The 27,225-nt window shown below is 50.4% G+C and overlaps 1 protein-coding gene and 1 long non-coding RNA gene across 2 annotated transcripts in view; one reads left to right on the top strand and one right to left on the bottom strand.

Moving 5' to 3' along the window:
• The window catches only part of M1AP (meiosis 1 associated protein), a 57,769-nt gene extending 32,036 nt beyond the window's left edge, over positions 1-25,733 (top strand). The window contains exons 4-9 of the mRNA XM_048846601.2: positions 2,182-2,355; positions 11,137-11,287; positions 16,788-16,929; positions 21,410-21,616; positions 23,862-24,020; positions 24,319-25,733. Of these exons, the coding sequence (XP_048702558.1) occupies positions 2,182-2,355; positions 11,137-11,287; positions 16,788-16,929; positions 21,410-21,616; positions 23,862-24,020; positions 24,319-24,465 (980 nt within the window). The 3' untranslated portion in view covers positions 24,466-25,733. The remainder of the gene's footprint in view (positions 1-2,181; positions 2,356-11,136; positions 11,288-16,787; positions 16,930-21,409; positions 21,617-23,861; positions 24,021-24,318) is intronic.
• LOC142071971 (uncharacterized) lies at positions 1,384-12,648 on the bottom strand. Its single transcript, XR_012668262.1, has 3 exons — positions 12,538-12,648; positions 10,938-11,024; positions 1,384-1,494 (listed from the first exon to the last, which is right to left on the bottom strand). It is a non-coding gene; the product is annotated as an uncharacterized LOC142071971 (long non-coding RNA).
• Positions 25,734-27,225: the final 1,492 nt, after the last annotated feature.

Raw genomic sequence — 27,225 nt, 5'->3', positions numbered from 1 at the left:
TCTCATACTATAGAACAGGGGTCTCAAACACATGGCCCACGGGGTTATTTTCTGCAGCCCGCGAAGCTCCCTGCACCTCCCCACCCCCTCCCACGTTATTTTCTGCAGCCCGCCAAGCTCCCCGTGCCCCCCCTTGCCTAACTCCAGGTGCTTCCCGCCACCAAGCTGCCAAACAGCTGTTGGCGGTACTTAGAGCTTTCCAGGAGGGAGGGGGGGAGGAGCAGGGAGCCGTGCGGTCAGGGGAGGAGGCAGAGAAGAGCCGGGGCAGGGGTGGGGATTTGGGAAAGGGGTTGGAATGGGGGCAGGGAAGGGGTGGGAAGAGGCGGGGCCTCATGGAAGGGGTAGAGTGGGGGGGTTACGAAGGGAGGGTGTCAGTGATGCAGCCCTCGGGCCAATGTACTAGTCCTCATGTGGCCCTCGTTGTCATTTGAGTTTGAGACCCCTGCTATAGAATTAGAATTTGTAATCCCGATTCCATGATGAGATATCTTTGAGCTTTCATGTATCTTACTTAATTAAAACTGTCCTTAGATAGGTTTTTTCCTCAAAAAGCATTTTATCAAAAAAATCCAATTTAAATTAAAAAAAATCCAATTTTTTAAATTTTTTTTAAATCATTGATTTTTATCCACCCTGCCACGGTGAGCCAGGGCAGTGACAGCAGCCTTGTGTTGTGCCACCAGAGAAATCCTTGGTGTCTGACTTTGCTGGAGTTGAGTCAAGTAGCTCCCTGGAAAGTGCTCCCTGCTAGACGTTCATATATCTCAGGCTGTGCCATACATGCTGCTGCAGTTCCTGTAGATTTTCCATGTGGATGAGTGGAATGTGTGCAGTATTTAGTCTGACCATTTCGTTTGGGGCACAGTTGAAGAACTCTCGCTTGGAGTTCAGAATTCTGCGCATTTTTCCACTGAATCCAAGTATCAGATTAGCCCTTCTTATAAAATGGGCAGGATTAAGACTGCATGCTAACGGGCTAACAGTGATTTCAACTGAGCAGTTATAGGACAAATACTGCCTGGCTCGAAACTACCATTGATGGGCAGTATAGGAGGACTATGCCCAGCATTAGTCAGGAAGACCTAAGTTCTAATTTCAGCTCTGTCATTGACTCTGTAAGATCCTTTGTAACTTTCAGCCTCAGTTTCCCCATCTGTAAAACGGGGCAATGATACCTACTCTCCTTAGGAGTTGTGAGGCTGAGACAGAGTTTTGACCATGTTAGGTACTGCTTCTGTTTCACCTACATTTTCTTTAAATGGATACAGTCTACTTTAAAACTGCCACTTCTAGCCCATGAACTCACAATCTGCATGTGTTTTTACCTTTGCTCTGAACCCTGGTTTTTTTGCCACGTAAAATATCCCAGGCTGGTGTGGTGAAGGCCCTTATAACCAGCAGTGTAGAGGCATGCATGTGCATAAGCAGCGAGGCCTAGGGGAGCACTCCTTGTGTTCAGGCATGGACTCCTCTTGCTGCAGCTGTTGGGCTTCCCTGCAAGAAAGAGAAGCTGGTACTGAAGCCACTGTGGCAAGTGAAGGGGAGTGGGTTGAGTGCAGGTTGGGTGTGTGAAGAGGTGCTGGGCAGGGTAACCCTGCTGAGCAGGAAACACTGCTCATTAGTGGGGAAAAAGAGGGGTGAGTGGAGCCCCGCTCTAGGAGTGCAAGACTTCTGTCTCCTGAAGCTCCCCAGTGGGGATGCTAAAATGGCCAAGACGTGCTAAGATATCCTGGCTTAAAGCTGATGGTGAGCTTCAACACTTGGTGTACAGAGAACCAGTAAGCTAAAATAAGTGGGCCACATTCGCTCCTCAGTTACATCCTGTAGCCCCTGTTCCTCAGCAAGCCCCTCTGTCTAATGGGGAGAATGTCCCCTCCCCAGGAGACCAAACGAACAGCTAGCTCTGAAGTGCATTGAGAACCTTTGATGGAAGGTGCCATTTAGGTACAAACAAACCAGGAGTAAGGAAAGTACATGAGCCACTGAGACACCAACACACCTGCTCAGAGTGGCCACAGACAGATGGTTCGTATGGTTCTGGGGCCTCGGAGTCTTGGGGACTGTCCTAGTATAATTTCGACAAACATCTGTCAGGGGCAATGTAGGTATACTTGGTCCTGCCTCAGCACAGGGGGATGATCCCTCCCAGTCCTAAATTTCTATAATTCTCTCCTTCCGCAGACAGTGTGATCCTGGGGATGGACATTGACCTTCAGACCATAGAGAATGATGTTGTCAGCTTGGAAACTTTCTTTAAAACCTGGCTTCATGATCGTGGCACAGACAGAGAGCAGCTCCATCTCCTCCTTCCCTCAGGAGACTTCTGTCACTTCACTGCCCCCAGGACAAGTCTAAGTATTTCATCTTCTCTCCCTTTCAGCTGTGGCCCACTGACTCTCACTGGCCCACAGATCACACAGGCCTGTGCAGTGGAATCACCAGCCTGGGGCACAGTCACCACTCAGCAAAGTGACAGAGTCCAGCATTCTCTTGTTGGCTGCAGCTAATACCATAGTTGAGGCTGAAAAGGGCAATTGATTTAGAATGCCCCATTTTCAGGTGCTTATCAGACATCACCATTGGGACTGAAGGGCCTCAGGTCTGATTCTCAGGCTATGGCTTCACTGGCACTTTCTCACTCGGGGTGTGAAAAAACACCCCTCTGAGCGCAGCAAGTTACAGCGCTGCAAAGCGCCAGTGTAAACAGTGCCCCAGTGCTGGGAGCTGTGCTCCCAGCGCTCTAAGCTAATCCCCTCGCGGAGGTGGAGCACCAGGAGCGCTGCGAGAGCTCTCTCCCAGCGCTGGCGCACGACCACACTCGCACTTCAAAGCGCTGCTGTGGGAGCACTCCCGCGGCAGCGCTTTGAAGGTTCGAGTGTAGCCATGCCCTCAGTTACACCAGACTCCTTTACATTCTGGCACCATAGAGGTGCCTTGACGTGGATGTGCATTTACACCACCTTGGCAGCCCCAAATGTGCCTTATGACAGTGTAAAGGAGACTTAGTGTAGCAGAGAATCAGACATCCTCATGAGGAAATATTTTAGAAAATGAGACCCAAGTTGGTTCAACTGGTTTTTAAGAACATAAGAACGGCCAGACGAGGTCAGACCAGTGGTCCATCTAGCCCAGGACCGTGTCTTCTGACAGTGGGCAGTACCAGACCTTCAAGGAGAGTGTACAGAACAGGGCACTTGGAGGGATGCACCCATCTTCCCTTCCTGGCTTCTGGCAACCAGAGGTTTAGGGTCGTCCTGAGCATGACACTGCATCTCGGACCATCCTGGCTAGTAGCCGTTGGTGAACCATCCTCCATGAATTTATCTAGTTCTTTTTTTGAACCCAGCTATACTTTTGGCCTTCACAACATCATAGAATCATGGGACTGGAAGGGACCTCGAGAGGTCATCTAGTCCAGTCCCCTGCACTCGCGGCAGGACTAGGTATCATCTAGACCATCCTATGGCAATGTGTTCCTCAGGTTGACCATGCATTGTATGAAGAAATACTTCCTTTTGTTTGTGTTAAACCTGCTGCCTGTTCATTTTATCAGGTGACCCCTAGTTCTTGTACTGTGGGGAAGGGTAAATGACCCTTCAACATTCACTTTTTCCACACCTTTCATGATTTGAGAGATGATTTATGTTTGACAGTGATAGAAATAACACTTCCTGTGCTCATATATTATGCTTAGTGCGGGCCAGAACTGCACATAGATAGGTGTCCTTTACAAATAGTTCAATCTGTTCATACAGTACTGAAGTAAACGTCAGATGCTTGAAATCTGGAGCTACCAGAAGTTACATATTAGCAGGAGTACAAAGTAAAATCAGTAAGGAAAACACCATTTTCCTTACTGGTTTCACTTCAGTCTCTCAATGCTCTCCACGCCACCATGGGCGGCCCTCCCCTTAATATTCGCCACCCACCCTCAAGAGGTTCTTCTTCAAGTGATTGTTCACATCTATTCCAATTAGGTGTGCGTGTGCACGTGCACGGTCGTCGGAAACTTTTTCCCTCAGCAGCTCCCGTCAGGTCAGCCAGGGAGCCCCCTGGAGCCGCACCCTCATGGCACTCAATATATGATCCTGCGACCTGACCCCCCTTCAGTTTCTTCTTACAGTCTGTGGTGGCACCTGAACTGCGTTAGCTTGCTTGCCTTCAAGTCTTCCCTTAGCCATTCTTAGTTCTTTAAAACTTTTATTTTCTTGTTTCAACAGAGGGCGCTCTCCTCAGAGAGCGAGACCATCTGGGGAGACCCTGCTGCCCCAGAGGAAGGACTTAACTTCCAAACAGCAAGACCCTGTGCCGCTGACTCCAGCACCCCAGCTGGAACTGTTGAGTCCAGCACCCAGTGACTCACCAGTGGGGCTCGACTTGGTGGAGGAGGTGGAAGCCCCCTCCACCCCAGATACTTTCAAGGCGGCAAGGGACCTCTCAGAAAATACTGTGTCTCAGCCCCCTGCTGTTAGAGACAAGCCCCCAGCACCGCCTAGATGGATGCCATCTAGAAGCAAACCAGCAACGATGAGGCCATCTTCCTCTCAAGACCGGCACCGTTCATGGCACCGTTCACAGTCTACTTCACCTCCAGCATCAGCCCCAGTACAAGACAGTAAGACGCAGGGAGTGAGTCACTCAGGATCTCCAGCATCGGGGAGTTGGCACCAGACACCAGGGCTGTCCTTACCCATATGCAAACTACAAAGCTGCATACAGCACCAGGAAATTTGGGGTACAAAATTACCCCAAATTTCCTGGTGCCCTACGCAGTTGTGTGCTGCTCCAGCAGCCAGCCCAATCCCCCGGCCGGCTAAGCCAGCCACGAAAGCTGCCCCCACCCCTGCTCCACCCCACCTCTTCCCCAAAGCCCCTGCCCCTGCTCTGCCCTGCCTCTTCCCACCCCTGCTCCACCCCAGCCCACTGCCACACTACCCCTTCCCCTGAGCTACATCTCGGGGGACTGCAGCAGGGGTTGGGCACGGCCTGCACTCACCGGGCAGTGGAAAGTGGAGCGACCCAGCCCCAGCCCGCTCCGCTCTGCCAGTGAGTGCTGGGGGGCAGTTCCCCCCTGCCCCCCAAGTCCCAAGGCTGGGAGCCAGGGGAGCAGAGTGGAGCTGGCTGGGGCTGGGTCACTCCACTTCCCGCTGCCCTGTGCAATCACCGGGCAGCAGGAAGTGGAATGATCCGGCCCCAACCCACTCCGCCGGCTCATGCTGCGGGGGGGGGCCTTTTCCTCCTGCCCCCCAAGCCTGCTTCTACCCCCCACAGACCTTGGGTGCAGCCCCCCCTCACCCTTCCACAGGGGGGCTGTATAGGGAACCTCAATGTCTAGGGACGGTCCTGCTGGTCACGATCGCCCTCTATCACCAAGCACTGTGATACGGCACTGGAACATAGGAGTCACTCCCCGGCATCGGTCTAAGTCATGGGAAAGCCAGCACTGTTCGTCTACACAGTCGTTGCAGCACTGATCTCTGACGTCCTCCTCTTGGCACCAACCGCCCGGTGTAGGGATCCTCAGCACTGCCGTGTCGTCGCCCTCAGGCTTCTCTGACTCTGAGAACAGCTCCTACTACTCACGGTGTAGTAGACACAGGTCAGACAAACACGGGAGACACGCTCCTTCATCCTGACAACCTCAATGGCCACCCGCTGCACAATGGCCCTTCTGGACCCCCTGGGCTTACCATCCAGCCCAGGGTACCCCTTCCAGGGTTTCTAGGTCAGTGGTTGCATTGGGGCATCACTGGGCACGGTCACCGGTGGACAGAACCATCCCTCGTACCACAAAGGCGGCTCTATCCAGACCACCCCTGCATACTACATAGGGCACAGAACCAGCCCCAGATCCATCTACATCCAAGGTCCCGTCGGACTACGTTGAGCCACTTGGCACCAACGCTGCCCAGGACCAACCTGAGCACATGGTGGGCCATGATAACCCTGTGCTTCCACTGGCCTCTTCTTCGTCTTTGCCTGATGAGGCGGTGGCAAGGGCATCAACTTCAGGTCCTCCACCCATTGACCACAGGGCCCACCAGGACCTATTCCGCCACATCGCCTGTAATATGGGCCTACAGGCGGAGGCAGTCATTGAGCCAGAGGACCCGGTGGTGGACATTCTTATGCTGGAGGGCCCTTCCAGAGTGGTGTTGCCCTTGCCAGTAATTAAGACTGTTGGCAACAATTATAGTGCTTTGTGGCAGGCTCCAGCCTCCATTCCACCAACTGCCAGGGGTGTGGAAAGAAAATACTTTGTTCCCTCTACGGGTTATGAATTCTTGTTCTCCCACCCACACCCTTCCTCCCTGGTGGTCTCTGCAGTGAATGAGAAGGAGTGTCAGGGACAACAAGCACCAGCTCCTAAGGCCAAAGAGGCCAAACAGATGGACCTCTTTAGCAGGAAAATTTATGCCGCTGGGAGGTCTACAGCTGAGTATAGCTAACCAGAAAGCTATCCTGAGCAGGTATAATTTTAACTCGTGGGACTCCATGTCAAAATATAAGGAGTTACTCCCCACTGAGTCCTCGGCTCTGGTCGAGGAGGGGAAGGCGGTTGCCAGGACATCCCTGTGGCCTCACTCGATTCGGCCGACTCTGTGGCATGTACCATCTCCTTGGGGGTGGTCATGAGGAGAACAGCTTGGCTCCAAGTGTCCGGGCTTCCCCCAGACGTTCAGCAGACCCTGCAGGACCTTCCCTTTGAGGGTACAGGGCTGTTTTCAGACCCGACTGATTCAAGGCTTCACAGCCTTAAGGATTCCAGGGCAACGATGAAATCTCTGGGGCTGCGCACACCTGCTAGAGAGAAAGCCCTTCTAGCCTCAGCCTGTGCAACAGCTTTAACTGATTTAACTGGGAATTGGTCCTGCTTCGAGCAGGGGGTTGGACTAGATGACCTTCTGGGGTCCCTTCCAACCCTTATATTCTATGATTCTATGAATACCAACCCCGCCCGAGGCAGGATACTTACCACCAGAGGGGCAGGAATTCCAGGTGTTGGCCTTCCAACCCTCCCTCAGGCCAAGGGCAGGGCCCAACCAAGCCATTGTCGGGACCCAAGCAAGGGTTTTGAAGGGACGCCCGAGGACGGCATACCAGCCATGATTACGGATCCTTCCCCCCATTTTTTGAACCGTCTATCCCACTTCTACCGTGTGTAGTCCCATAAAACATTGGACCGCTGGGTTCTTCACATGGTAGAAGTTGGATATTCTCTCCAATTCTGCTCCTCCCCTCTCTCCCACCCCCCTTCCCTGTCCCTCTTCAGGGACCCCTCTCACAAGCAACTCCTTATCCAGGAGGTGCAGGCACTCCTCGCCACGGGAGCGGAGGAGGTTCCTCAGGAGCTAAGGAGCAAGGGATTCTATTCCCGTTATTTCCTAATCCCAAAGGCAAAGGGGGATCTCAGACCCATCTTAGACCTGCAGGGACTCAATCAGTTCATGGTAAAGATAAAGCTCCACATGGTCTCCCTGAGCACAATTATCCCTTCCCTGGATCCGGGGGACTGGTATGCTGCCCTCAACATGAAATATGTTTACTTCCACCTAGCCATCTGGCCACCCCACAGTTGCTTCCCAATGTTCATTGTCAACTGCATACATCTTCAGTTCATGGTGCTCCCATTCGGGTTATCAACAGCCCCCCGGGTCTTCACCAAGTGTATGTCTGTTGTCACAGCCTTTCTCCGAAAGAGACAAGTGCAAGTGTACCCCTACTTAGACGATTGGCTCCTGCAAGGGCGCTCCAGGGAGCAGGTGGAGTCCCATGTTCAGTTAGTCAGAGACCTCTTCCAGAGGCTGGGTCTCCTCCTCAATATAGACAAATCAGCTCTATCACCCACTCAACAAATAGAATTCATCGGGGCAGTGCTGGACTTGGTTCAGGCAAGAGCCATCCTGCCACAACCCAGATTCCAAACACTGTCACACATCATTCAGGCACTCAGACAGTACCCCACCACCACCGCAAGGACATGCCTCAGCCTCTTGGGACACATGGCAGCATGCACCTATGTGGTGAGGCATGCCAGAATGAGGCTCAGACCATTCCAGGCATGCCTTGCTACAGCTTATCACCCAGGTGAGGATAGTCTAGACTCAGTAGTAACAGTACTGTCACGAGTCCTAGACACCCTAGGATGGTGGTTGGACCCTCGCATGATCTGCAAAGGAGTCCCATTCACCACCTCCAACTGTCCATGACCTTAGTAACGGACACATCAGACCTCAATTGGGGGGCACACCTAGGACACTTACAGACTCAGGGCATGTGGTCACAGTCTGAGATCCTGCTCCACATCAATATAAAGGAACTCAGAGTGGTAGGATGAGTGGAGGTGTTCAGTCTTCGCCAGTCCTATGGTAGGCCTTTTCCTTAAGGGCCTGGAATGCTTATACCCTCAGCCTCGTCCACCAGTACCGACTTGGGACCTCAGCCTGGTCCTAGCTAGGCTTATGGGAGCCCCATTCGAGCCGCTTGCTACATGTTCCCTTCTGTATCTCTCATGGAAGGTGGCCATTCTGGTTGCAATCACATCGGCCAGGAGGGTATCAGAGCTAAAAGCATTAACCTCTGACCTCCCCCTACACAGTCTTCCACAAGGAAGAGGTACAACTCAGGACACACCCAGCTCTTCTCCCCAAGGTGGTATCGCAATTCCACCTCAGCCAGGACAATATTCTACCCCAAGCCACATGCCAATGCACAGGAGCAGAAGTTTCACTCATTAGATATGCGGAGGGCATTAGCGTTCTACACTGAGCGCACAAAGCCTTTCAGGAAGTCAAACCAGCTGTTTGTAGCGGTGGCAGATCGGATGAAAGGACTTCCAGTCTCCTCACAGCACAGCTCTTCCTGGATTACGGACTGCATCTGTGCCTGCTATGACCTCGCCAAGGTTCCCCGGCTATAATGGCCCACTTGACAAGGGCTCAGGCCTCTTCCACCGCTTTCCTGGCTCAGGTGCCCATCCAGGAGATCTGCAGAGCGGCGACCCGGTCCTCAGTGCATACCTTTCCCCCCCACTATGCCAGCACCCAGCATGCTAGAGACGACGCAGCTCTCAGGTAGAGCAGTGCTCCGATCAGCGATTCCTTAACTCCAAACCCACCCCCATGGGAGAGCTTGGGAGTCAGCTGATTGGAAGCGACGTGAACAATCACTTGAAGAAGAAAAGACGGTTACTCACCTTCTTGTAACTGTTGTTCTTAGAGATGTGTTGTTCACATCCATTCCAAACCCACCCTCCTTCCCCTCTGTCAGAGTAGCTGGCAAGAAGAAACCTAATGGGGGTCGAGTCGGCAGGGTCATATATTGAGCGCCATGAGGACACCACTCCAGGGGGCTCCCTGGGCGACCCAACGAGAGCTGCTGAGGGAAAAAGTTTCCGACGACCGTGCACTCAGCGCATGCACACCTAATTGGAATGGACGCGAACACCACTTCTCGAAGAACAACAGTTACAAGAAGGTGAGTAACCGTCTTTTGGTGTGTGTGTGTGATCATTAGAAGATTAGAAATCTGAATTCTTCCTCAATGCAGCAGAACTAGGTGCTTTCCCCCAGGTAGTTATTAACCATGGGGTCACACCTGCATTGCCACTGGAATCTCTGAGCACATGGCCCTACCCCTCCTCCCATCAATGCCTGTGTGATACAGGGCCATTTTTAAATTCACAGCATCCTATTGCCATAGTAGCAGGGGCACACGTCTATCCTCCTCAGGCATTGCACAGACAGCTCTTATCTGACCAGGTCCAAACCAGAGACAAAGATGGCATGCTCTCTTGCACATTTCCTTAGAATGGATGTTTCAGAAGCTTATTTTGCCCTTTCATTTAGGAGGGCACTGTCCTCAGAAGCTGTATTTGTAGGCAGGAGCTGGCACTTATTCTCTTGTTTGTGAAAAATGGATTTTGTTCCTTTGCTCATTTTGAATGTTGCGCTTAATACACTGCCTTGTTGGAGCCGAGGCCTGGTCTATACTAGAAAATTAGGTCATCTTAACTACGTCGCTCAGGGGTGTGAAAAATTCACACCACTGAGCAGTTTAGTTAAACCAAACTAATCCCCAGCATAGACAGTGCTAGATAGACAGAAGAATTCTAGCTATTGCCTCTTGGCAGTAGCCGTGCCACTGTAGCTTTTCAAGTGTCAGCAAGCCCTAAGAAGGGAACCAAAGCCAAGAGTTTCCTCACCTCTCCCTAGTGTGAGGTTAGCTGCATCCCCAGAAGAGAAAGGAAGCTACCTACAGCCATTAGATAAGCAAGATCCCTTTGGACATGGAACAGATGTCACCCTAGTGATGGGATTTCACAGATATTAAGTAACTATCACTCTTCAGAGCCGAAGGGGGAAACAACAAACAAAAGACCCTAAGAGAAAGAATGGGCTGAGACCCCATTATGGAGCTAGGTTTCAGAGTAGCAGCCGTGTTAGTCTGTATCCACAAAAAGAAAAGGAGGACTTGTGGCACCTTAGAGACTTATTTGAGCATAAGCTTTCGTGAGCTACAGCTCACTTCATCGGATGCATTCAGCTAGGACACTGCCTCAGCTCCACCTTCCTACAGCTGTTCAGAGGATTTCCTTTCTTTTTAGATAGAGCTTCCCCTGGTCTGTCACCAACAACCATTTTATTAATATCCCAAGCAGGACAAGGTCTCGCTCTTTGTTTCCTCCTTCTGTGTGGATGATTTAGGAAGAGAGAGACTGACTAGAGGTGTGATATTGCTTAGTGGTCTGCTCCTGGGATGAGGAGCCAGGTGCTCCTGAGTTCTAATCTGAGCTCTGCAGCTGGCACACTGTGTGCCTTTTATTGAGCTGACTCAGCAGTCTGTCCATTTTCAGGAAACCATTTCTGCACATGCTTAAAAATTAAGTATGCACTACTTTCTTCTCTGTTTAAAATGGGGTAATTATTTTTACCTACCTTGTGAGGGAGCTGGGATCGTTCATTAGCTAGACAGTGTTGTCCTGGTGTCCCATACTTTGGTTTCATTGTTCCCTGTGTAGTTGCCTATCAGTAAACAATATTAATATATTTAAGTGTTTGTACACTGCTTTGATGTAAAGTACAAAATGTTATTAGTTATTATATTTCCAGTCATCTTTGCCAAATCTCTCTGTAGCATGTGTGAAATGTGATATTCAGGAGAGACTGCTTAGCCCAGCTCTGCTTCCTGGGGCAGCTGATGTCACAGTGAGAACAGATGATGTCAACACACCGTACCAGATGGCAGCCTGTCCAGCTACGACACTGTATAAACTCAGAGTCATAAAGTAGGTAATACATAAACCCTTTCTGTGAGAGGTGCAGAGAGTTTGTTTAAACAACAAGGAGTTCTTGTTTTTGCTGATACAGACTAACAAGGCTACCACTTTGAAACCTGTCACCATGCAAGAGTTTGTTTAGTTTCTCACTTTTATGCGCACCACAGGATGTCAGCTATTGGGAAATTAAGATTACACTGAAACCTCATTAGCGTGTCACGCAGCAGGGATATGAGGAGTAGAGTTCTGAAGGCAAGAAACAGGTTCTGACATTACCAGACTGTATCTCCACATATCTGTCTGGGAAGCGAGGTCACAGAGCAGTGATGGTGCATCCTTCAGCAACCCTGCTGACAGGGACTGTTACTGAGAAACCCCACAGATTAAGTGAATGGCACCATCATCTCCCTAGGATGCAAGACACAACCAACTGCACAACCTGACACACCATCCACAGCAATAGCAGGATGCTTCTGCACTGTCACTGGGTGGTGTGGTAAAAATCAAAGTGTTCATTACACCACAAGACATGCCAGGTAGCACATAGCCCAGCTTCCAGAACAAGAGAGATCCCAAGTACAGCCACAGTCCAGCAGTAGTTAAAGCCCAGAGAGATGAGGCTGTCCAAGCCCCTAACTGCACGTCCCACAGATCCTGCCTCCAAGTGCCACACTCAGGCATGCCCCCTCACCTCCTTCTCCCTGCTGTCTTCCCTATCCTTGCCCAAGTGAGGGGTTTGTATTTTAAAGTCCCCAGACTCCTCCCCTTTCCTAGCAGGCTTTGCCATGAAGGGAGACAGCCAAGCCCTCCCTTCCCCCATTCTGACAGGAGCCTCACATGGCTCACTCCTACTGTGTGTGCCCCATGCCCTGAATCTAGCCTTCAGGTAAGAGGTAATACTTCCCGAGATCTGCTCCCTTTCCCTGAAATCTGGTTTTCTGGTACTGAGGAAGGGGGAGCTCTGAGCCCCAATCATGGGGTTCTACATCATAAATAGGGAGTAGGAGTCTAGATTACTCTTGAGCTCTGATTTGTTCTTCAGAGGCCTTTTCCTCACTCCCCAGCAACAGCTTGTCCTGTCACACATGGCATGGGAAAACTGAATCTCAGGAGAAAAGCAGGGAGACAAAAACCCACAGAAGGAAAGAGATGCAAGAAACAACAGAAGGATGGGCTATTTGTACAAAGCCGTGTGGCCAAATGTCCCATCTCTGTCTTCTCCCTCCCTCCCCAGAGTTCAACACAGGCTGTTCATTTACCTGCATTGAAAAGATGGAGTCATGTTATGAGCAATCTTGTCACGCACTCTTAGGTTACAGACTGAAGCCAAATGCTTATTGAGGGCCAGAGCTCCCCCTAGTGAGTATAGCTTAGCAGGTTTCAGAGGAACAGCCGTGTTAGTCTGTATTCGCAAAAAGAAAAGGAGTACTTGTGGCACCTTAGAGACTAACCAATTTATTTGAGCATGAGCTTTCGTGAGCTACAGCTCACTTCATCAGATGTTTACCGTGGAAACTGCAGCAGACTTTATATACACACAGAAATCATGAAACAATACCTCCTCCCACCCCACTGTCCTGCTGGTAATAGCTTATCTAAAGTGATCAACAGGTGGGCCATTTCCAGCACAAATCCAGGTTTTCTCACCCTCCACCCCCCCACACAAATTCACTCTCCTGCTGGTGCTAGCCCATCCAAAGTGACAACTCTTTACATAATCAAGTCGGGCTATTTCCTGCATAGATCAAGGTTTTCTCACATCCCCCCCACCCCCATACACACACAAACTCACTCTCCTGCTGGTAATAGCTCATCTAAACTGACCATGCTCCAGGTTTAAATCCAAGTTAAACCAGAACATCTAGGGGGGGGGGGGGTAGGAAAAAACAAGAGGAAACAGGCTACCTTGCATAATGACTTAGCCACTCCCAGTCTCTATTTAAGCCTAAATTAATAGTATCCAATTTGCAAATGAATTCCAATTCAGCAGTTTCTCGCTGGAGTCTGGATTTGAAGTTTTTTTGTTTTAAGATAGCGACCTTCATGTCTGTGATTGCGTGACCAGAGAGATTGAAGTGTTCTCCGACTGGTTTATGAATGTTATAATTCTTGACATCTGATTTGTGTCCATTTATTCTTTTACGTAGAGACTGTCCAGTTTGACCAATGTACATGGCAGAGGGGCATTGCTGGCACATGATGGCATATATCACATTGGTGGATGTGCAGGTGAACGAGCCTCTGATAGTGTGGCTGATGTTATTAGGCCCTGTGATGGTGTCCCCTGAATAGATATGTGGGCACAATTGGCAACGGGCTTTGTTGCAAGGATAAGTTCCTGGGTTAGTGGTTCTGTTGTGTGGTATGTGGTTGTTGGTGAGTATTTGCTTCAGGTTGCGGGGCTGTCTGTAGGCAAGGACTGGCCTGTCTCCCAAGACTTGTGAGAGCGTTGGGTCATCCTTTAGGATAGGTTGTAGATCCTTAATAATGCGTTGGAGGGGTTTTAGTTGGGGGCTGAAGGTGACGGCTAGTGGCGTTCTGTTATTTTCTTTGTTAGGCCTGTCCTGTAGTAGGTAACTTCTGGGAACTCTTCTGGCTCTATCAATCTGTTTCTTTACTTCTGCAGGTGGGTATTGTAGTTGCAAGAAAGCTTGACAGAGATCTTGTAGGTGTTTGTCTCTGTCTGAGGGGTTGGAGCAAATGCGGTTGTATCGCAGAGCTTGGCTGTAGACGATGGATCGTGTGGTGTGGTCAGGGTGAAAGCTGGAGGCATGCAGGTAGGAATAGCGGTCAGTAGGTTTCCGGTATAGGGTGGTGTTTATGTGGCCATTGTTTATTAGCACTGTAGTGTCCAGGAAGTGGATCTCTTGTGTGGACTGGACCAGGCTGAGGTTGGTGGTGGGATGGAAATTGTTGAAATCATGGTGGAATTCCTCAAGGGCTTCTTTTCCATGGGTCCAGATGATGAAGATGTCATCAATATAGCGCAAGTAGAGTAGGGGCTTTAGGGGACGAGAGCTGAGGAAGCGTTGTTCTAAATCAGCCATAAAAATGTTGGCATACTGTGGGGCCATGCGGGTACCCATAGCAGTGCCGCTGATCTGAAGGTATACATTGTCCCCAAATGTGAAATAGTTATGGGTAAGGACAAAGTCACAAAGTTCAGCCACCAGGTTAGCCGTGACATTATCGGGGATAGTGTTCTTGACGGCTTGTAGTCCATCTTTGTGTGGAATGTTGGTGTAGAGGGCTTCTACATCCATAGTAGCCAGGATGGTGTTATCAGGAAGATCACCGATGGATTGAAGTTTCCTCAGGAAGTCAGTGGTGTCTCGAAGGTAGCTGGGAGTGCTGGTAGCGTAGGGCCTGAGGAGGGAGTCTACATAGCCAGACAATCCTGCTGTCAGGGTGCCAATGCCTGAGATGATGGGGCGCCCAGGATTTCCAGGTTTATGGATCTTGGGTAGTAGACAAGCCATTTACAACGCACACTTTGCTTCTCTACAAAAGAAAAAAGACACTAAACTTTCTAAACTACTACATGCTACAAGGGGCCACAGCAATGGTTCCCTCACCCCACCTAGCAATATTGTTAACCTATCCAACTATACTCTCAGCCCAGCAGAAGCAGCTGTTCTATCTCGGGGCCTCTCCTTCTGCCCCTCCACCCCCACGAACATGATACAGTTCTGTGGTGACCTAGAATCCTATTTTCGACGTCTCCGTCTCAAGGAATATTTCCAAAATACCTCTGAACAACATACTAATCCACAGAGGTCTCCCTGCCAACACTACAGAAAGAGGGATTCTAGATGGACTCCTCCTGAAGGTCGAAACAGCAGACTGGACTTCTACATAGAGTGCTTCCGCCGACGTGCACGGGCTGAAATTGTGGAAAAGCAGCATCACTTGCCCCATAACCTCAGCCATGCGGAACGCAATGCCATCCACAGCCTCAGAAACAACTCTGACATCATAATCAAAAAGGCTGACAAAGGAGGTGCTGTTGTCATCATGAATAGGTCGGAATATGAACAAGAGGCTGCTCGGCAGCTCTCCAACACGAGTTTCTACAAGCCATTACCCTATGATCCCACTGAGAGTTACCAAAAGCAACTACAGCATTTGCTCAAGACATCATTCTGCAAAGACAAAATTAGCCATTAGTATAGTAGGACAACAGACCTGCAGATACTTGAGGCAGTTATTCCACCACCAGGTACAATAGCAAGAAAGCTCCCAGTTATAAATGTAGTACAAATACTTTGTCAGGCTTGCCAGGTTGGAATCATGGCCCCCCAGCCCCTGTTGTGAATGAGTTAGTAGCTGGTCCCACATACAGTTTCGTCCTGTACAGTCCAGTGCCTGTGTGACATGGTGATGGGAAAGCTACAAATATGTGAATAAGGTGGTGCTATTTTTCTCATGCCTCTAAGTCAACCTTACGCTTCTCCTTCTCATCAGGCAGTTGTTCCAGTAATACTAATTAATAATGATAATAATAGAGACAGAAAAGAACTAGAGAGCCTGTGACTTGTGCATAGAAGGGATTTTATTTAATTAACGAACAGCTTTGTATGCAATGATTTTACAGTCCCTCCCAGTCACCTTTGTATAAATTTGTGATTATACCAAAGATTAGTTTAAAAATACTTAGAACATGTATACAACTGTACATTTTCAAAGCACTTACACATAACAACCCTTTCCAACTGCCAATGAAGCTACAGAGGGAACATTTCAGACACCACTAAAAAGCAGCAATCTCTAGGGTGAGGTACAGCAGCTGTTTAATAGCGCACAACATCAGAGTTTAAGATGGGAAGTGAAGGAGAATATTGATCGAACTGAAACCGTTTAGGAAAGAATGGCATTGCCTGCACTGGGATGTGACTGGGACACGTGAGTGGTTAGTATTTACAGCTCATACAAAAGAGGGCACTGTCAGTCACACAGTGTGGAGTACTCGTTTCTGTGCTGACCAGACAGAATAGCAAACCCTGCCTTCTTGCAGCAGCTCAGCTTTACTCTGAGCTCTCCCAGCAAAGTAGTGAGCAGACCCAGCAGGATGGCAGGATCATGGCAGATGGTGGTATGGCACCAAGGGCTGAAGGTTGGATTCCCCCACCCACCCCACAGTAGTGTGTGTTTAGGGCACTGGGTATGGGATGGGTCCCCTCCAGGAAGGTGAGTGTTTAGGTCACTGGCACCAGGTGTGGGCTGAATCTCCTCCCCTGGGGCGTGACTGTTTTAGGGCACTGGCACTGGGTGTGGGTTGGATCCCCCCACCTCCAGTGAGTGTTTAGGCCATTGGCACCGGGCGTGGATGGGATCCTTTCCCCTTCACACACACACCACAGTGTGTCTTTAGGGCACTGGCTCTAGGTATGGGTTAGATCCCAGACCCTGCACCACCACTACATCCCGGGAGTAAGTGTTTAACAGTCAGTTTCTTTTGCTATGGGTAGAGCACAGACAGCCTTCACCAGGTTGCTCTTTGTTTTTGCAGGGCTCTGAAGGCTGAAGGGGTTTGTGAATCGGTGCTGTTTGGGCTTCCCTTCATCATTAAACCTACGAGTTGTTGGCAGTTGGATTGGGATGAGCTGGAGATGAACCAGCACAACTTCCATGCTCTGTGTCACAGCTTGCTGGTGAGTGCATGCAAGCTGCGGTCTGCATGGGATCTGTGGTTGGGGCAAAGGCAGGCATCAGTCTGGGTGAAAAGATCCAGCCTGCTCTCAGAGAGCTGTCCCAAGGACCTGCAGCTTCTGTGTTTAGTCCACAGCTGTGACTGAGAGTTCTTCCAGAAGATGCACTGGAGCTATTCTACAGCAGATGGACGGAGATAGAGGGCTCTTCAGCTTAACAGACACAGGTATCACAAGTACCAATGGCTGGAAGCTGAAGATGACAAATCCAGACTGGAAATAAGACATACATTTTTAACATTTTCTAATCCTGGGTGTAATTTAAGAAAGGGGGGGAAAGTGATCCAGGCACCTATTATTGTGACCTCAATAGTATGCAAGGTTTTAGAACAAATTTTGAAGGAAAGAAAATTTAAAGACATGGAGGTAAATGGAAAATAGGATGAAATGCAACATGAGTTTACCAAAAACAGATCATGCCAGACTAACCTGATATCTTTCTTTGTTAAGATAACTGATTTCTTAACAAGAGAAATGCAGTAGATCTAATCTATCTGAACTTCAGAAAATCATTTGATACAGTGCCACATGAGAAATTATTAGTTAAGGTAGAGAAGACAGTAATGAGTACAGGAATTGTAAGGTGGGCAAGAAGCTGTCGGAAAGGGAAATGACTACAGGCTGGAGAGACATTACTAGTGGAGTTCCTCAAGGACTGGACCTGGGACCGAAGCTGATGTAATATTTTCATTAATGAGAGCGGCACAAAAAGCAGGAGTGTACTAATGAACCATAGAAATGTAGGACTGGAAGGGACCTACAGAAGTCATCAAATCCAGCCCACTGTGCAGAGATAGGACCAAGTAAACCTAGACCAGCATTTCTCAAATGCGACCACCATGGCCGCTTGTGGCCACCAGGGACTTTTCTTGCAGCCACAGCCTCCTGGGCTGTGATTTGGGGGTGGAGGGACAAAGTAGCGGCACCTCCCCATCCCTGTTGCTCCTGGATACACCAGCTTGGTGTTGGTTGCTGGGGCCGCCAGCAAGGGTTGGGCCCTGCCCCCCTGAGAGACACCTGGGGCACAACACTGGAGGAGCAGGCAGCAGGTGAGTTCCCCACCTTCCCATGGGTGGTGGGGATCAGGTTTTGGGCTTCTGTGATGGCAGGGCAGAAGGCTCTGTCCACAGGACTTCAAGTTCCAGCCCCTCACTGCCTCCCCTAGCCCTCCACTAACCCCTCCCATCGCCCCTGGCCCCCGCTACCTCCCCCGACCCCCAATCGAGGGCTTAATTTGTCCCCAGACTTTCCTGGGCTGGGTAAGTCTGCTGTGAAAAGTGATATTTTTATGTTTGTTAATATCAGCTTTCCTAGATTCATAGATTTTAAGGCCAGAAGGTAGCATTGTGATCATCTTGGCTGATCTCCTGTATAACTCAGGCCATAGACCTTCCTCACAATAATTCCTAGAGCAAATCTTTTAGAAAAACATCCAATCTTGATCGGAAAGATGGAGAATCCACCAAAATCCTTTGTAAATTGTTCCAGTGGTTAATCACTCTCACCATTAAAAATGTACACCTTATTTCCAGTCTGAATTTGTCTAGCTTTAACTTTCAGCCATTGGATAGTGTCATACCTTTGTCTTCTAGGTTTAAGAGTCCATTATTAAATATTTGTTCCCCATGTAGATACTTGTAGACTTTGATCAAGTCACCCCTTAACCGTCTCTTTGTTAAGCTAAATAGATTGATCCCCTTGATTGATCTCCTGTCTATCACTACAAGGCATGTTTCCTAATCCTATAATCATTCTTGTGGCTCTTCTCTGAACCTTCTCTCATTTTTCAACATCCTTCTTCAATTGTGGACACCAGAACTGGAAACAGTATTCCATGAGTGGTTGCATCACTGCCATATACAGAAGATTCCCCTGTTTATGCATCCCATATTGAATAGTACTGGACCCAGGACTGACCCCTGTGGGAACCCACTAGATACAGCCTTCCTGTTTGACAGCAAACCACTGATAACTGCTCTTTGGGTATGGTCTTTCAATAAGTTGTGCACGTATCTCATAGTAATTTATCTAAACCACATTTCCCCTAATTTGCTTATGAGACTGTCATGTGCGACTGTGTCAAAAGCCTTACTGAAATGAAGATCTGTTGCATCTACTGCTTCCCCACATCCACTATGCCTAGTGAACTTTGACAAAGTTGGGAGGCATTGTCAATGCAGAGGAGGACTGGAATATCGTTTAGGAAGAAATGGATGACCTTGAGAACTGGAGTAATAGAAATGGGATTAAATGTAATAATACAAACTGTGAAGTGATGATGTACTTAGGGACTAGTAGGAATTTCTGCTATAAGATGGGGAAATAACAGAGGAGGAGAAAGACTTGGGTGCATTATGCGATCATAAGATGACTATAAGCCACCAATGTGATGCAGCCATGAAAAAAGGCAAAGTGAACTCCTAGGATGTATGAGGTGAGGTATTTCCAGTAGAGATAGGGAAACATTAATCCCATTGTACAAAGCACTGGTAAAACCTCATCCAGAATACTGTGTACAGTTCTGGTCATGCATGTTCAAAAAGATAAAATCAAACTGCAGCATGTGCAGGGAAGAGCTAGTAGGATGTGCAGGGGAATGGAGGCTATTTTGTGAGAGAAGACTAAAACAGCTTGCCTTGTACAGTCTAGCAAAATGAAGGCTGAGAAGGGATATGACTGCTCTCTATAAATCCATGACGGGGTTAACTGCAGAGAGGGAAAAGAGCTATTGAAGCTAAAGGACAGTGTTAGCAAAGAACAAATGGGGATAGACCAGCCATGAGTAAATTTAGGATGGAAATTAGAAGATTTCTAACCATCAGAGGAGGGAGGTTCTCGAACCGTATTCCAGTAGGAGTAGTGGGGACAAGAAACCAAATTGGTTTTAAGATGGATCTTGATTAGTTTATAAAACAGATTGTATGATGTGGGTTCCTGGTTTCAATGCCCCAGGGGGTCCCTGTCACTCCTATGTTCTCAATTAACCACTGGAACATAAGAACAGCCATACTGGGTCAGACCAAAGGTCCATTTAGCCCAGTATCCCGTCTCCCAACTGTGGCTAATGCCAGGTGTTTCAAAGGGAATGAACGGAACAGGTAATCATCAAGGGATTCCTCTCCTGTCACCCATTCCCAGCTTACCAATGGCTGCAGTAGAGTCTCCATCACTAGAAACTTTCAAACCAGCTTGGATGTTTTTCTAAAAGATCTGCCTAGTTCACACAGGAATTAATTCAGGGAAGTCCTTTGGTCTGTGCTATGCAGGAGGTCAGACTAGATGATGAAAGTTGTCTCATCTGGCCTTGGAATCTATGAATGAAGCAGTAAAAAGCAGAGTTCCAGATCCCAGCCTGGGGAGCAGAGTCTCTCTGATCCAGTTGCTATACAATTCAGAAGCAGGACTATTTTCAACAGTCAGTCTGGGTGATGGAGCTTGTTACAACCTGGCCCGGTACCACTCTGTATGGTGACCAGGTTGTGGGTGGATGTAATCACTTGGTTCTACATGCTTCTAAGCCAGTTGGGTCATGGCAGAGTCTAAACTCTGTTTCTAGCTCTGGGACTGTATGGCACACTCCTGGGCTCAGACCTCTTCTCCAAGACCCTCCTTTGAGACATGGGGCACCACTGCCCACTTGCCCTAGACCATTAAAACAGTGTTGGGAACCAGCCAAGCCCTCCCACTTGCTTACACACACTTTCCTGGAGCATCACTTAGGCTGTAATGATACTGGTCTTCTATTTTAACTCCTGTGGAAACAGCGCAGCAGGAAAGCGAGGAACACAGTCTTAGAAAATGAATTTCTTGACCACAGAAACTTTAATCTGAAAGTCCTCAAGAGTTACAGCTCTTTGGAAACAAAATAAAAGTCCTGAGACACTCCTTCTCCTGCTCTCAGCTCAGCCCTGAGTCTGGAGTTCATCAGAGTGTCACACTGGACAGAGTCCCTCCTGCCTTCTCTCTCCTTCCACCCCTTCTTACCTGTGGTGATGGCCAGCCCCCCTGCCCAGAGCAGAACCCCCTCTTACATAGCCTGTTCCATTGCCATGTGCACCATGGGGATGCTCCAGCCTCTCCCAGTACTTGACCCAGCTGTACCAATGTACCATTGGTTCTTAGGGGTGGGGCTGTAGCTGAGCAACACAGTCATCAATGGCTCCAGATTGCAGCCTTGTTGGCTTCTCTGTGATAGTCCTTCAAGGCAATGGCAAGCCCCTTTCCAGAAAGGGTGCTGTCTCAAAAGCAATGCAACTTTAGACTTGAGTTCAGCACCTAACACAAAATGGAGTTCATAATCTGACACAGATCTATCCCACTCTGCTACACAGCCCCTCAGCCCCTGCAATGAGCTGGTGCTGAGGGAAGCTGCCAACCCTGCCCTGGTTTCACTGATAGCATTGCTTCTGGCTTTTGATTTTAGAAAAGGGACTGGATGCTTTTGGCCAAACGTGAGCCACAGAGTGTGGTTCCAAGCTGGAGCATCACAGTGAATTCCTACTATGTTATCATCCCCTCTGACTCCTTCACGCTGCTCGTCAAAGCCATTGCAGTCAGAGAACTCCTGCTGCCATGCAATATCCCAGCTCTCCCTGCTGACCTTCCAGAGACAGCGCTCAGCACCATAGAGGCAAGTGATGAATGGCTGCACACAAGTTTAGATAACAAGAGGCAGTGCAGGTTCTGCACGTATAGGATACCAGCTCACTAGCAGGGAATGGTACATCCAGACACAGACATGTCACCTATGTGCAAGGCATGCTGCCGGGGGAGGGGGGGTGCCTATCCCTCCATTGGCTTGGAGTGCAAGGTCTTCACACCCTCTCACTTGCATTGCAGGTGCAGGCCTATTGACATGAATAGGATTAGCACAAATAAGTCATTCCCCCCATATTCTTCCTCCCCTCATGGGTTCAGGCTTCTACATTTCCCCAGTACATGTCCGGAAGCAGAGCTTTGCTTGTATTCCTGCTCTGCTTCAGGTGCATGGAATAGCCGGGAAACCCAGGGCCCTGCTCTTGGGGCCTGGCAGGTGAGCAAAGAAGGAAATGGGTATCTAACATTTTGGTTAGTTGCAGCTAAGAGCATTCAGGGCCCTCAGCAGGATTTAGAAAGGCAGCCGGCCTGAGCAGCAGAACTTTTCCAGACCAGTGGAGAAGCCCTGTCTGAAAACTGTGAAGACCTATATATGAGAGGAGACAGACGGAGAGGCCTGTGTCTGAACACGATTGTGTCGGGGAGACAGACAGAGAGGTCTTTGTCTGAACACCCATATGTGAGGGGAGACAAAGGGCTGACAGACCGAGAGGCCTGTGTCTCAACACCCGTGTGAGAGGGGAGACGGAGAGGCCAGTGTCTGAATACTGTGTGTGAGGGATCTAGAAAGGCTTGTGTCTGATAGAGTGACCAGGAGTCCGGTTTTCAACCAAAACACCCCGTCAAAAAGCAGTTGACTGTCTGGTTGGTGGCTGCCTGCTAGCCTCAGCGTGGCTCCTGGCAAGCCTCCAGCATGTTCCCCCGTGGCCAATGGGAGCTGCAGGGGCGGCGCCTGTGAACAGGGCAGCGCACAGAGTCACCTGTCCGTGCCTCCATGTAGGAGCCAGAGGGGGGACATGCCACTGCTTCCAGGAGCTGCTTGAGGTAAGCGCCGCCTGGAGCCCACCCCCTGCCCCACATCCCAACCCCCTGCCTTAATCCCACTACCGCCCACCATACCCCTCAATCCCAACTCAGAGCACCCTCCTGCTCCCCAAACCGCTCATCCTAGAGCCCACACCCCCATCTGGAGTCCTCACCACCCCCCCGTGTCCCAACCCCCTGCCCCACCTCTGATCACCCTCCTGCCCTCTGAATCCCTTGGTCCCACCCCAGAGCACCTTCCTACACCCCATACCTCTCATCCCAAGCCCCACCCCAGAATCTGCACCCCCAGATAGAGCCCTAACCCCCTGCCCCAGCCCTGAGCCCCCTCCCGTGCTCTGAACCCCTCAGCCCCAGCCCACAGCCCCCTCCTGCATCCCTAATCCCTCATCCCCAGCCCCACATCACAGCCTGTGCCCTCAGCTGGAGCCCTGAAACCACCCCACACCCCAACCCCATGCCCCACCCCAGAGCGCCCTCCTCCACCCAAACCCCTCATCCCTGGCCCTACCCCAAAGCCCGCACCTCCAGCTGGAGCCCTCACCCCCTCCCACACCCCAGCCTCCTCAGCCCGCCCGATGAAAATGAGCAAGTGAGTGAAGGTGGGGAGAATGAGCAAGAGGGAGAGGGGGAATGGAGTGAGCAGGGGGCGGGGCCTCAGAGAAGGGGTGGGTCAAGGGTATTCAGTTTTGTGCGAATAGAAAGTCGGCAAGTGGCAACCCTAGTGTGTGAACACCTTTGTGTGAGGGGGAGCCGGAGAGGCCAGTGTCTGAAAATCCGTGTGTGTGAGGGAGACGTAGAGGGCAGTGTTTGAACACCTGTGTAGTGTGTGAGAGGTGACAGACAGAGAGGCCGGTGTCTGAACTCCTGTGTGTCATGCTTGCTCAGGAACAGCAGATATGGTTACCAGGCCCAAAGGCAGAGAGAGAGAGACACTCCCAGGGGAAGTGACATCTGGCTCATTCTAAGTACAAGCTGTTCTCCATGTAGGGCAAGGGAAGGCCCAGATAAGGATCAGGCCCTGCACAATTTCCATCAGCTACTGTGGTGGACCCATTGGTTCCCTCTTTGCCCTGAATGACTGGAAGAAGTGCACGTCATTTAAGTAGGGAAGGAGGTACAGAAAGGAGGTACAAATCTTCACATCCATTTTCTGCCACTTCAGAGCAGGAAGCTGGATGCTGGGCACTCATGTGGTACCAGCTGGGACCTGTGTGTCACTTCTCTCTGAACAGAGTGCCTTGAACAGTCTGGAAGTGGAACCTAGATACAACCCGCTCCATGTGAAAAGCAACCTCTACAAATACCTGGTGAGCGGGTTCTCCAGACCCCAGTACCGGCAGCAGGCCCAGCCCAAGGCGCATCGCCCAGGAGAGCGGCATCACTCGAAACAGGTACAGATCTTGCCCGCTGGTTGGCTTGGAAAAACCCCACACTGCCTGAGCACTGACCAAGCAGCTGAGGTGCTGAAGGCACTGAGCAGGCATGATGTTGGGAGGGAGGTGGAAACAGGTAGAGGATGTGTCCTCGTTGTGCACAGGCCTGCCTGCTGCTCTGGGGTGATACGCAGGACCTTCAGTCAGCTCTCACAGGTGCAGTAAGCACAAGCTCACAATAGCTTTTGACCAGGGGGTGCGGCAGCTCCCCCTAGGCCTCTGGGGACAGTACTCACTGTGTGTTCCTTCATTACAGCACCAGAGCAAAGCCAAGGCCACAGTAGCTCCCCTTCTTCTGGCTCCCCAGCCATCCAAAGCATTCATATCATCTGCTGCAAGGAAGGACGCCTGTGAGCTCTCTCTCTTCTCCAATGAAGACGATGAATTCCTGGGGGGCATGTAATGACAAGGGCCTTTCTCTACTACAAGCCCAAGTGTTGAGGCACCCCCCCACACACATGCCGTCCTGCCCTGGCGCACGCGCACCAGCAGGCCCCACGCACACATTCCTGTCACTATGCACTCACAGCTCAGCCTGTTGCTGGGCCCAGCACAGGACAAGGTCAGGCACGCACTGGGCCTGCTTGGCCTTGCTGTGAAAGGCGCTTCCCACCGCTCATTCTCTTGTTGTTCTACGGTTTTGTTAGTTGCTGAGACAGTCTCCAGGGAGCCTGCTCCGCAGGGGCCCCTCTCTGGCCATGAAACCCATTGCTACCCCACACAGCGCCTCCCATTCATGTCAGTGCAGCACACAACACCACATGGCCTCATAGGGTGGGTTCTGAGAACAAACATGCACATACTGGCATAAAATCCCGAAGCCCAAGGACCAGGATTTGCATTCTAATGCAGGGAAGAGATCTTGGAGAGAGCAGTGACCACAGGGCTCCATGTAAAGGAGCTACCTGGAGCATGCAGAGGAGCTACCTGGAGGCAGCTTGTGGGCTAGTCCCTGCACAAGCTGCAATACCAAGCAGCCGTAGCCCTGCCCGAGCAGGCTCCTTGAGCTCCCTGAATGAACAGTGGTGGTGAAACGGGTTACAAGTTTTCTGTGCGGTCCCTTGAGTCCCAGGGCAGCCCCACACCTCCCCCCGAGTGGCACACAGCCAATTGCAGGTTATCCAACACACCACCGTGATCAGAAGCACTGGCCCATGTCTTACACCACAGTCCCCATGAGTCAGCAGCAGAGAATGGTGGTGCCCTGGGCTATAACCCCTGCTCCCAGGCCACTCCAGCTGGGAAAGACCCCTCCCTCTGTGCCCCCCTGAGTCCGCTAGGGCTGGGCTGCAAATGGACAATGACGGAACCACAGCCTACCGGTAGTCACCTCCCTGCACAGAATTCTGGCTCTGGGGTCAACGGGATGGTGTGGGATTTCCCTGAGACCTTCTCCCCAGTACACAGCTAGGGGCTAAGTCCACCAGAATTTCAGCTCAGATGCTAGTTAGCAGTCCCTGCCAGAGCAGATGCTGGGGAGAGAGTAACTCCCTGTCCTAGCAGGGAGTTGGCCAGAGATTTGTGTTTATTGGACTTCATGGTGGTTTCCAATTGGGGCATTACTGGGGTCCCTTGCATGGCCTTCTGAGCACCCAGGAGCAGTTAGAGCACTGTGTACAGTCCAGAGCGAGTCTGAGCCTCCACGCTTTTATGGTTCAACAATAAAATTATTTAGCATAATGACACCTACATTGCCTGTTGTGGATAATTTGCATCTTATAGAGCTTTTCTACCCTCGTCCTTACTCCCTCGTCAGATGGCATCAAGTGAGGGCGGCAGGGTCTGTGCAACGCCATGCACAGTGGGCCCCGAAGCAGGGAGAGCTGATAACACTAGGGTGTGCTGCAGAGCCTTTATACTTCTGCAGCCAGGTGCCATCCCAGTAGTCAGCAGTGGACCTTACTGGCCATCTTGTCTCCCTCCCTGCACAAGCCAGGCTGGGGAAGAGCAGATGCTGCAAGGCCAGTGCCTCTGACACAAGCAGACTCTGATGGAGTTGCCATTAGCCTGAGCTGTCCTATCACAGGAGCAGCCGGTCCAGCCCCTCAGCAAGCACCAAGCAGCCAATCCCACCCTGGCTCAGGCTCAGCTGGAAATGAGTGTGTTTCTGGGGCAACGGTTCGGCCTTTTAAGAGCCTAAAGCTTAACACAGCAAAGGTCAGGCCTGGCCCTCCTCTCAGTGCTATATGGCACTGGCTGCAAGAGGCTGTGCCCCCCAACCAAAACCATGGCAAGGATCGCATTGTGTTGCTTCCTTCCGAATGCGAGGTAGGACATGTCCTCCAACAGCTGCTCCCCCGCATTCAAATCCTGTGTTGCTGTGACCCTCCCCCTTCAGTTCACACCACACTTTGTGGCAGCAACCAGCTCCCCTCTGGCTCTCTGCAGCTCTCAGCCCCTCTTGGGTGCTACAGGGCAGTAGCCCAGGTACCAGCTTGAGTGCTAAACTCTGCCTGCTCAGGGCAGACCATGTGACAGCACGTGTAGTGAGGGTAAGGGGTGTGAATATGCCAGCTCCACAGGGAGGTTGGAGGATGCAGCAGGAGGATGAAATTCAACAAAGATAAATGCAAGGTGCTACTCTTAGGAAAGAAAAACCAAATACACATACACAGAATGGGGGGAAACGAGCTTGACAGCAGCACTGCTGAGAAGGATCTGGGAGCTGTGGTGGATCACAACCTCAATGTGAATCAGCAATGCGATGTTGTTGCAAAAAAAAAGAAAATGTAATTTTGGGTTCCATTAACAGAGGCATCGCATGCAAGTCACAGGAGAGGAAAGTGATCAGGAACAGTCAGCATGGATTCATAGAATCATAGAATATCAGGGTTGGAAGGGACCTCAGGAGTTGGGCAAGTCATGGCTGACTAATCTAATTGCCTTCTACGACGAGATAACTGGCTCTGTGGATGAGGGGAAAGCGGTGGACGTGTTGTTCCTTGACTTTAGCAAAGCTTTTGACACTGTCTCCCACAGTATTCTTGCCAGCAAGTTAAAGAAGTATGGGCTGGATGAATGGACGATAAGGTGGATAGAGAGCTGGCTAGATTGTCAGGCTCAATGGGTAGTGATCAATGGCTCCATGTCTAGTTGGCAGCCGGTATCAAGTGGAGTGCCCCAAGGGTCGGTCCTGGGGCCGGTTATGTTCAATATCTTCATA

The sequence above is a fragment of the Caretta caretta genome, chromosome 4 (assembly GCF_965140235.1).
Source record: "Caretta caretta isolate rCarCar2 chromosome 4, rCarCar1.hap1, whole genome shotgun sequence".
NCBI classification, from domain to species: Eukaryota; Metazoa; Chordata; order Testudines; family Cheloniidae; genus Caretta; species Caretta caretta.
The sequence above is the reverse complement of the archived record's forward strand: the minus strand, read 5'-3'. Positions and strand labels throughout refer to the sequence as shown.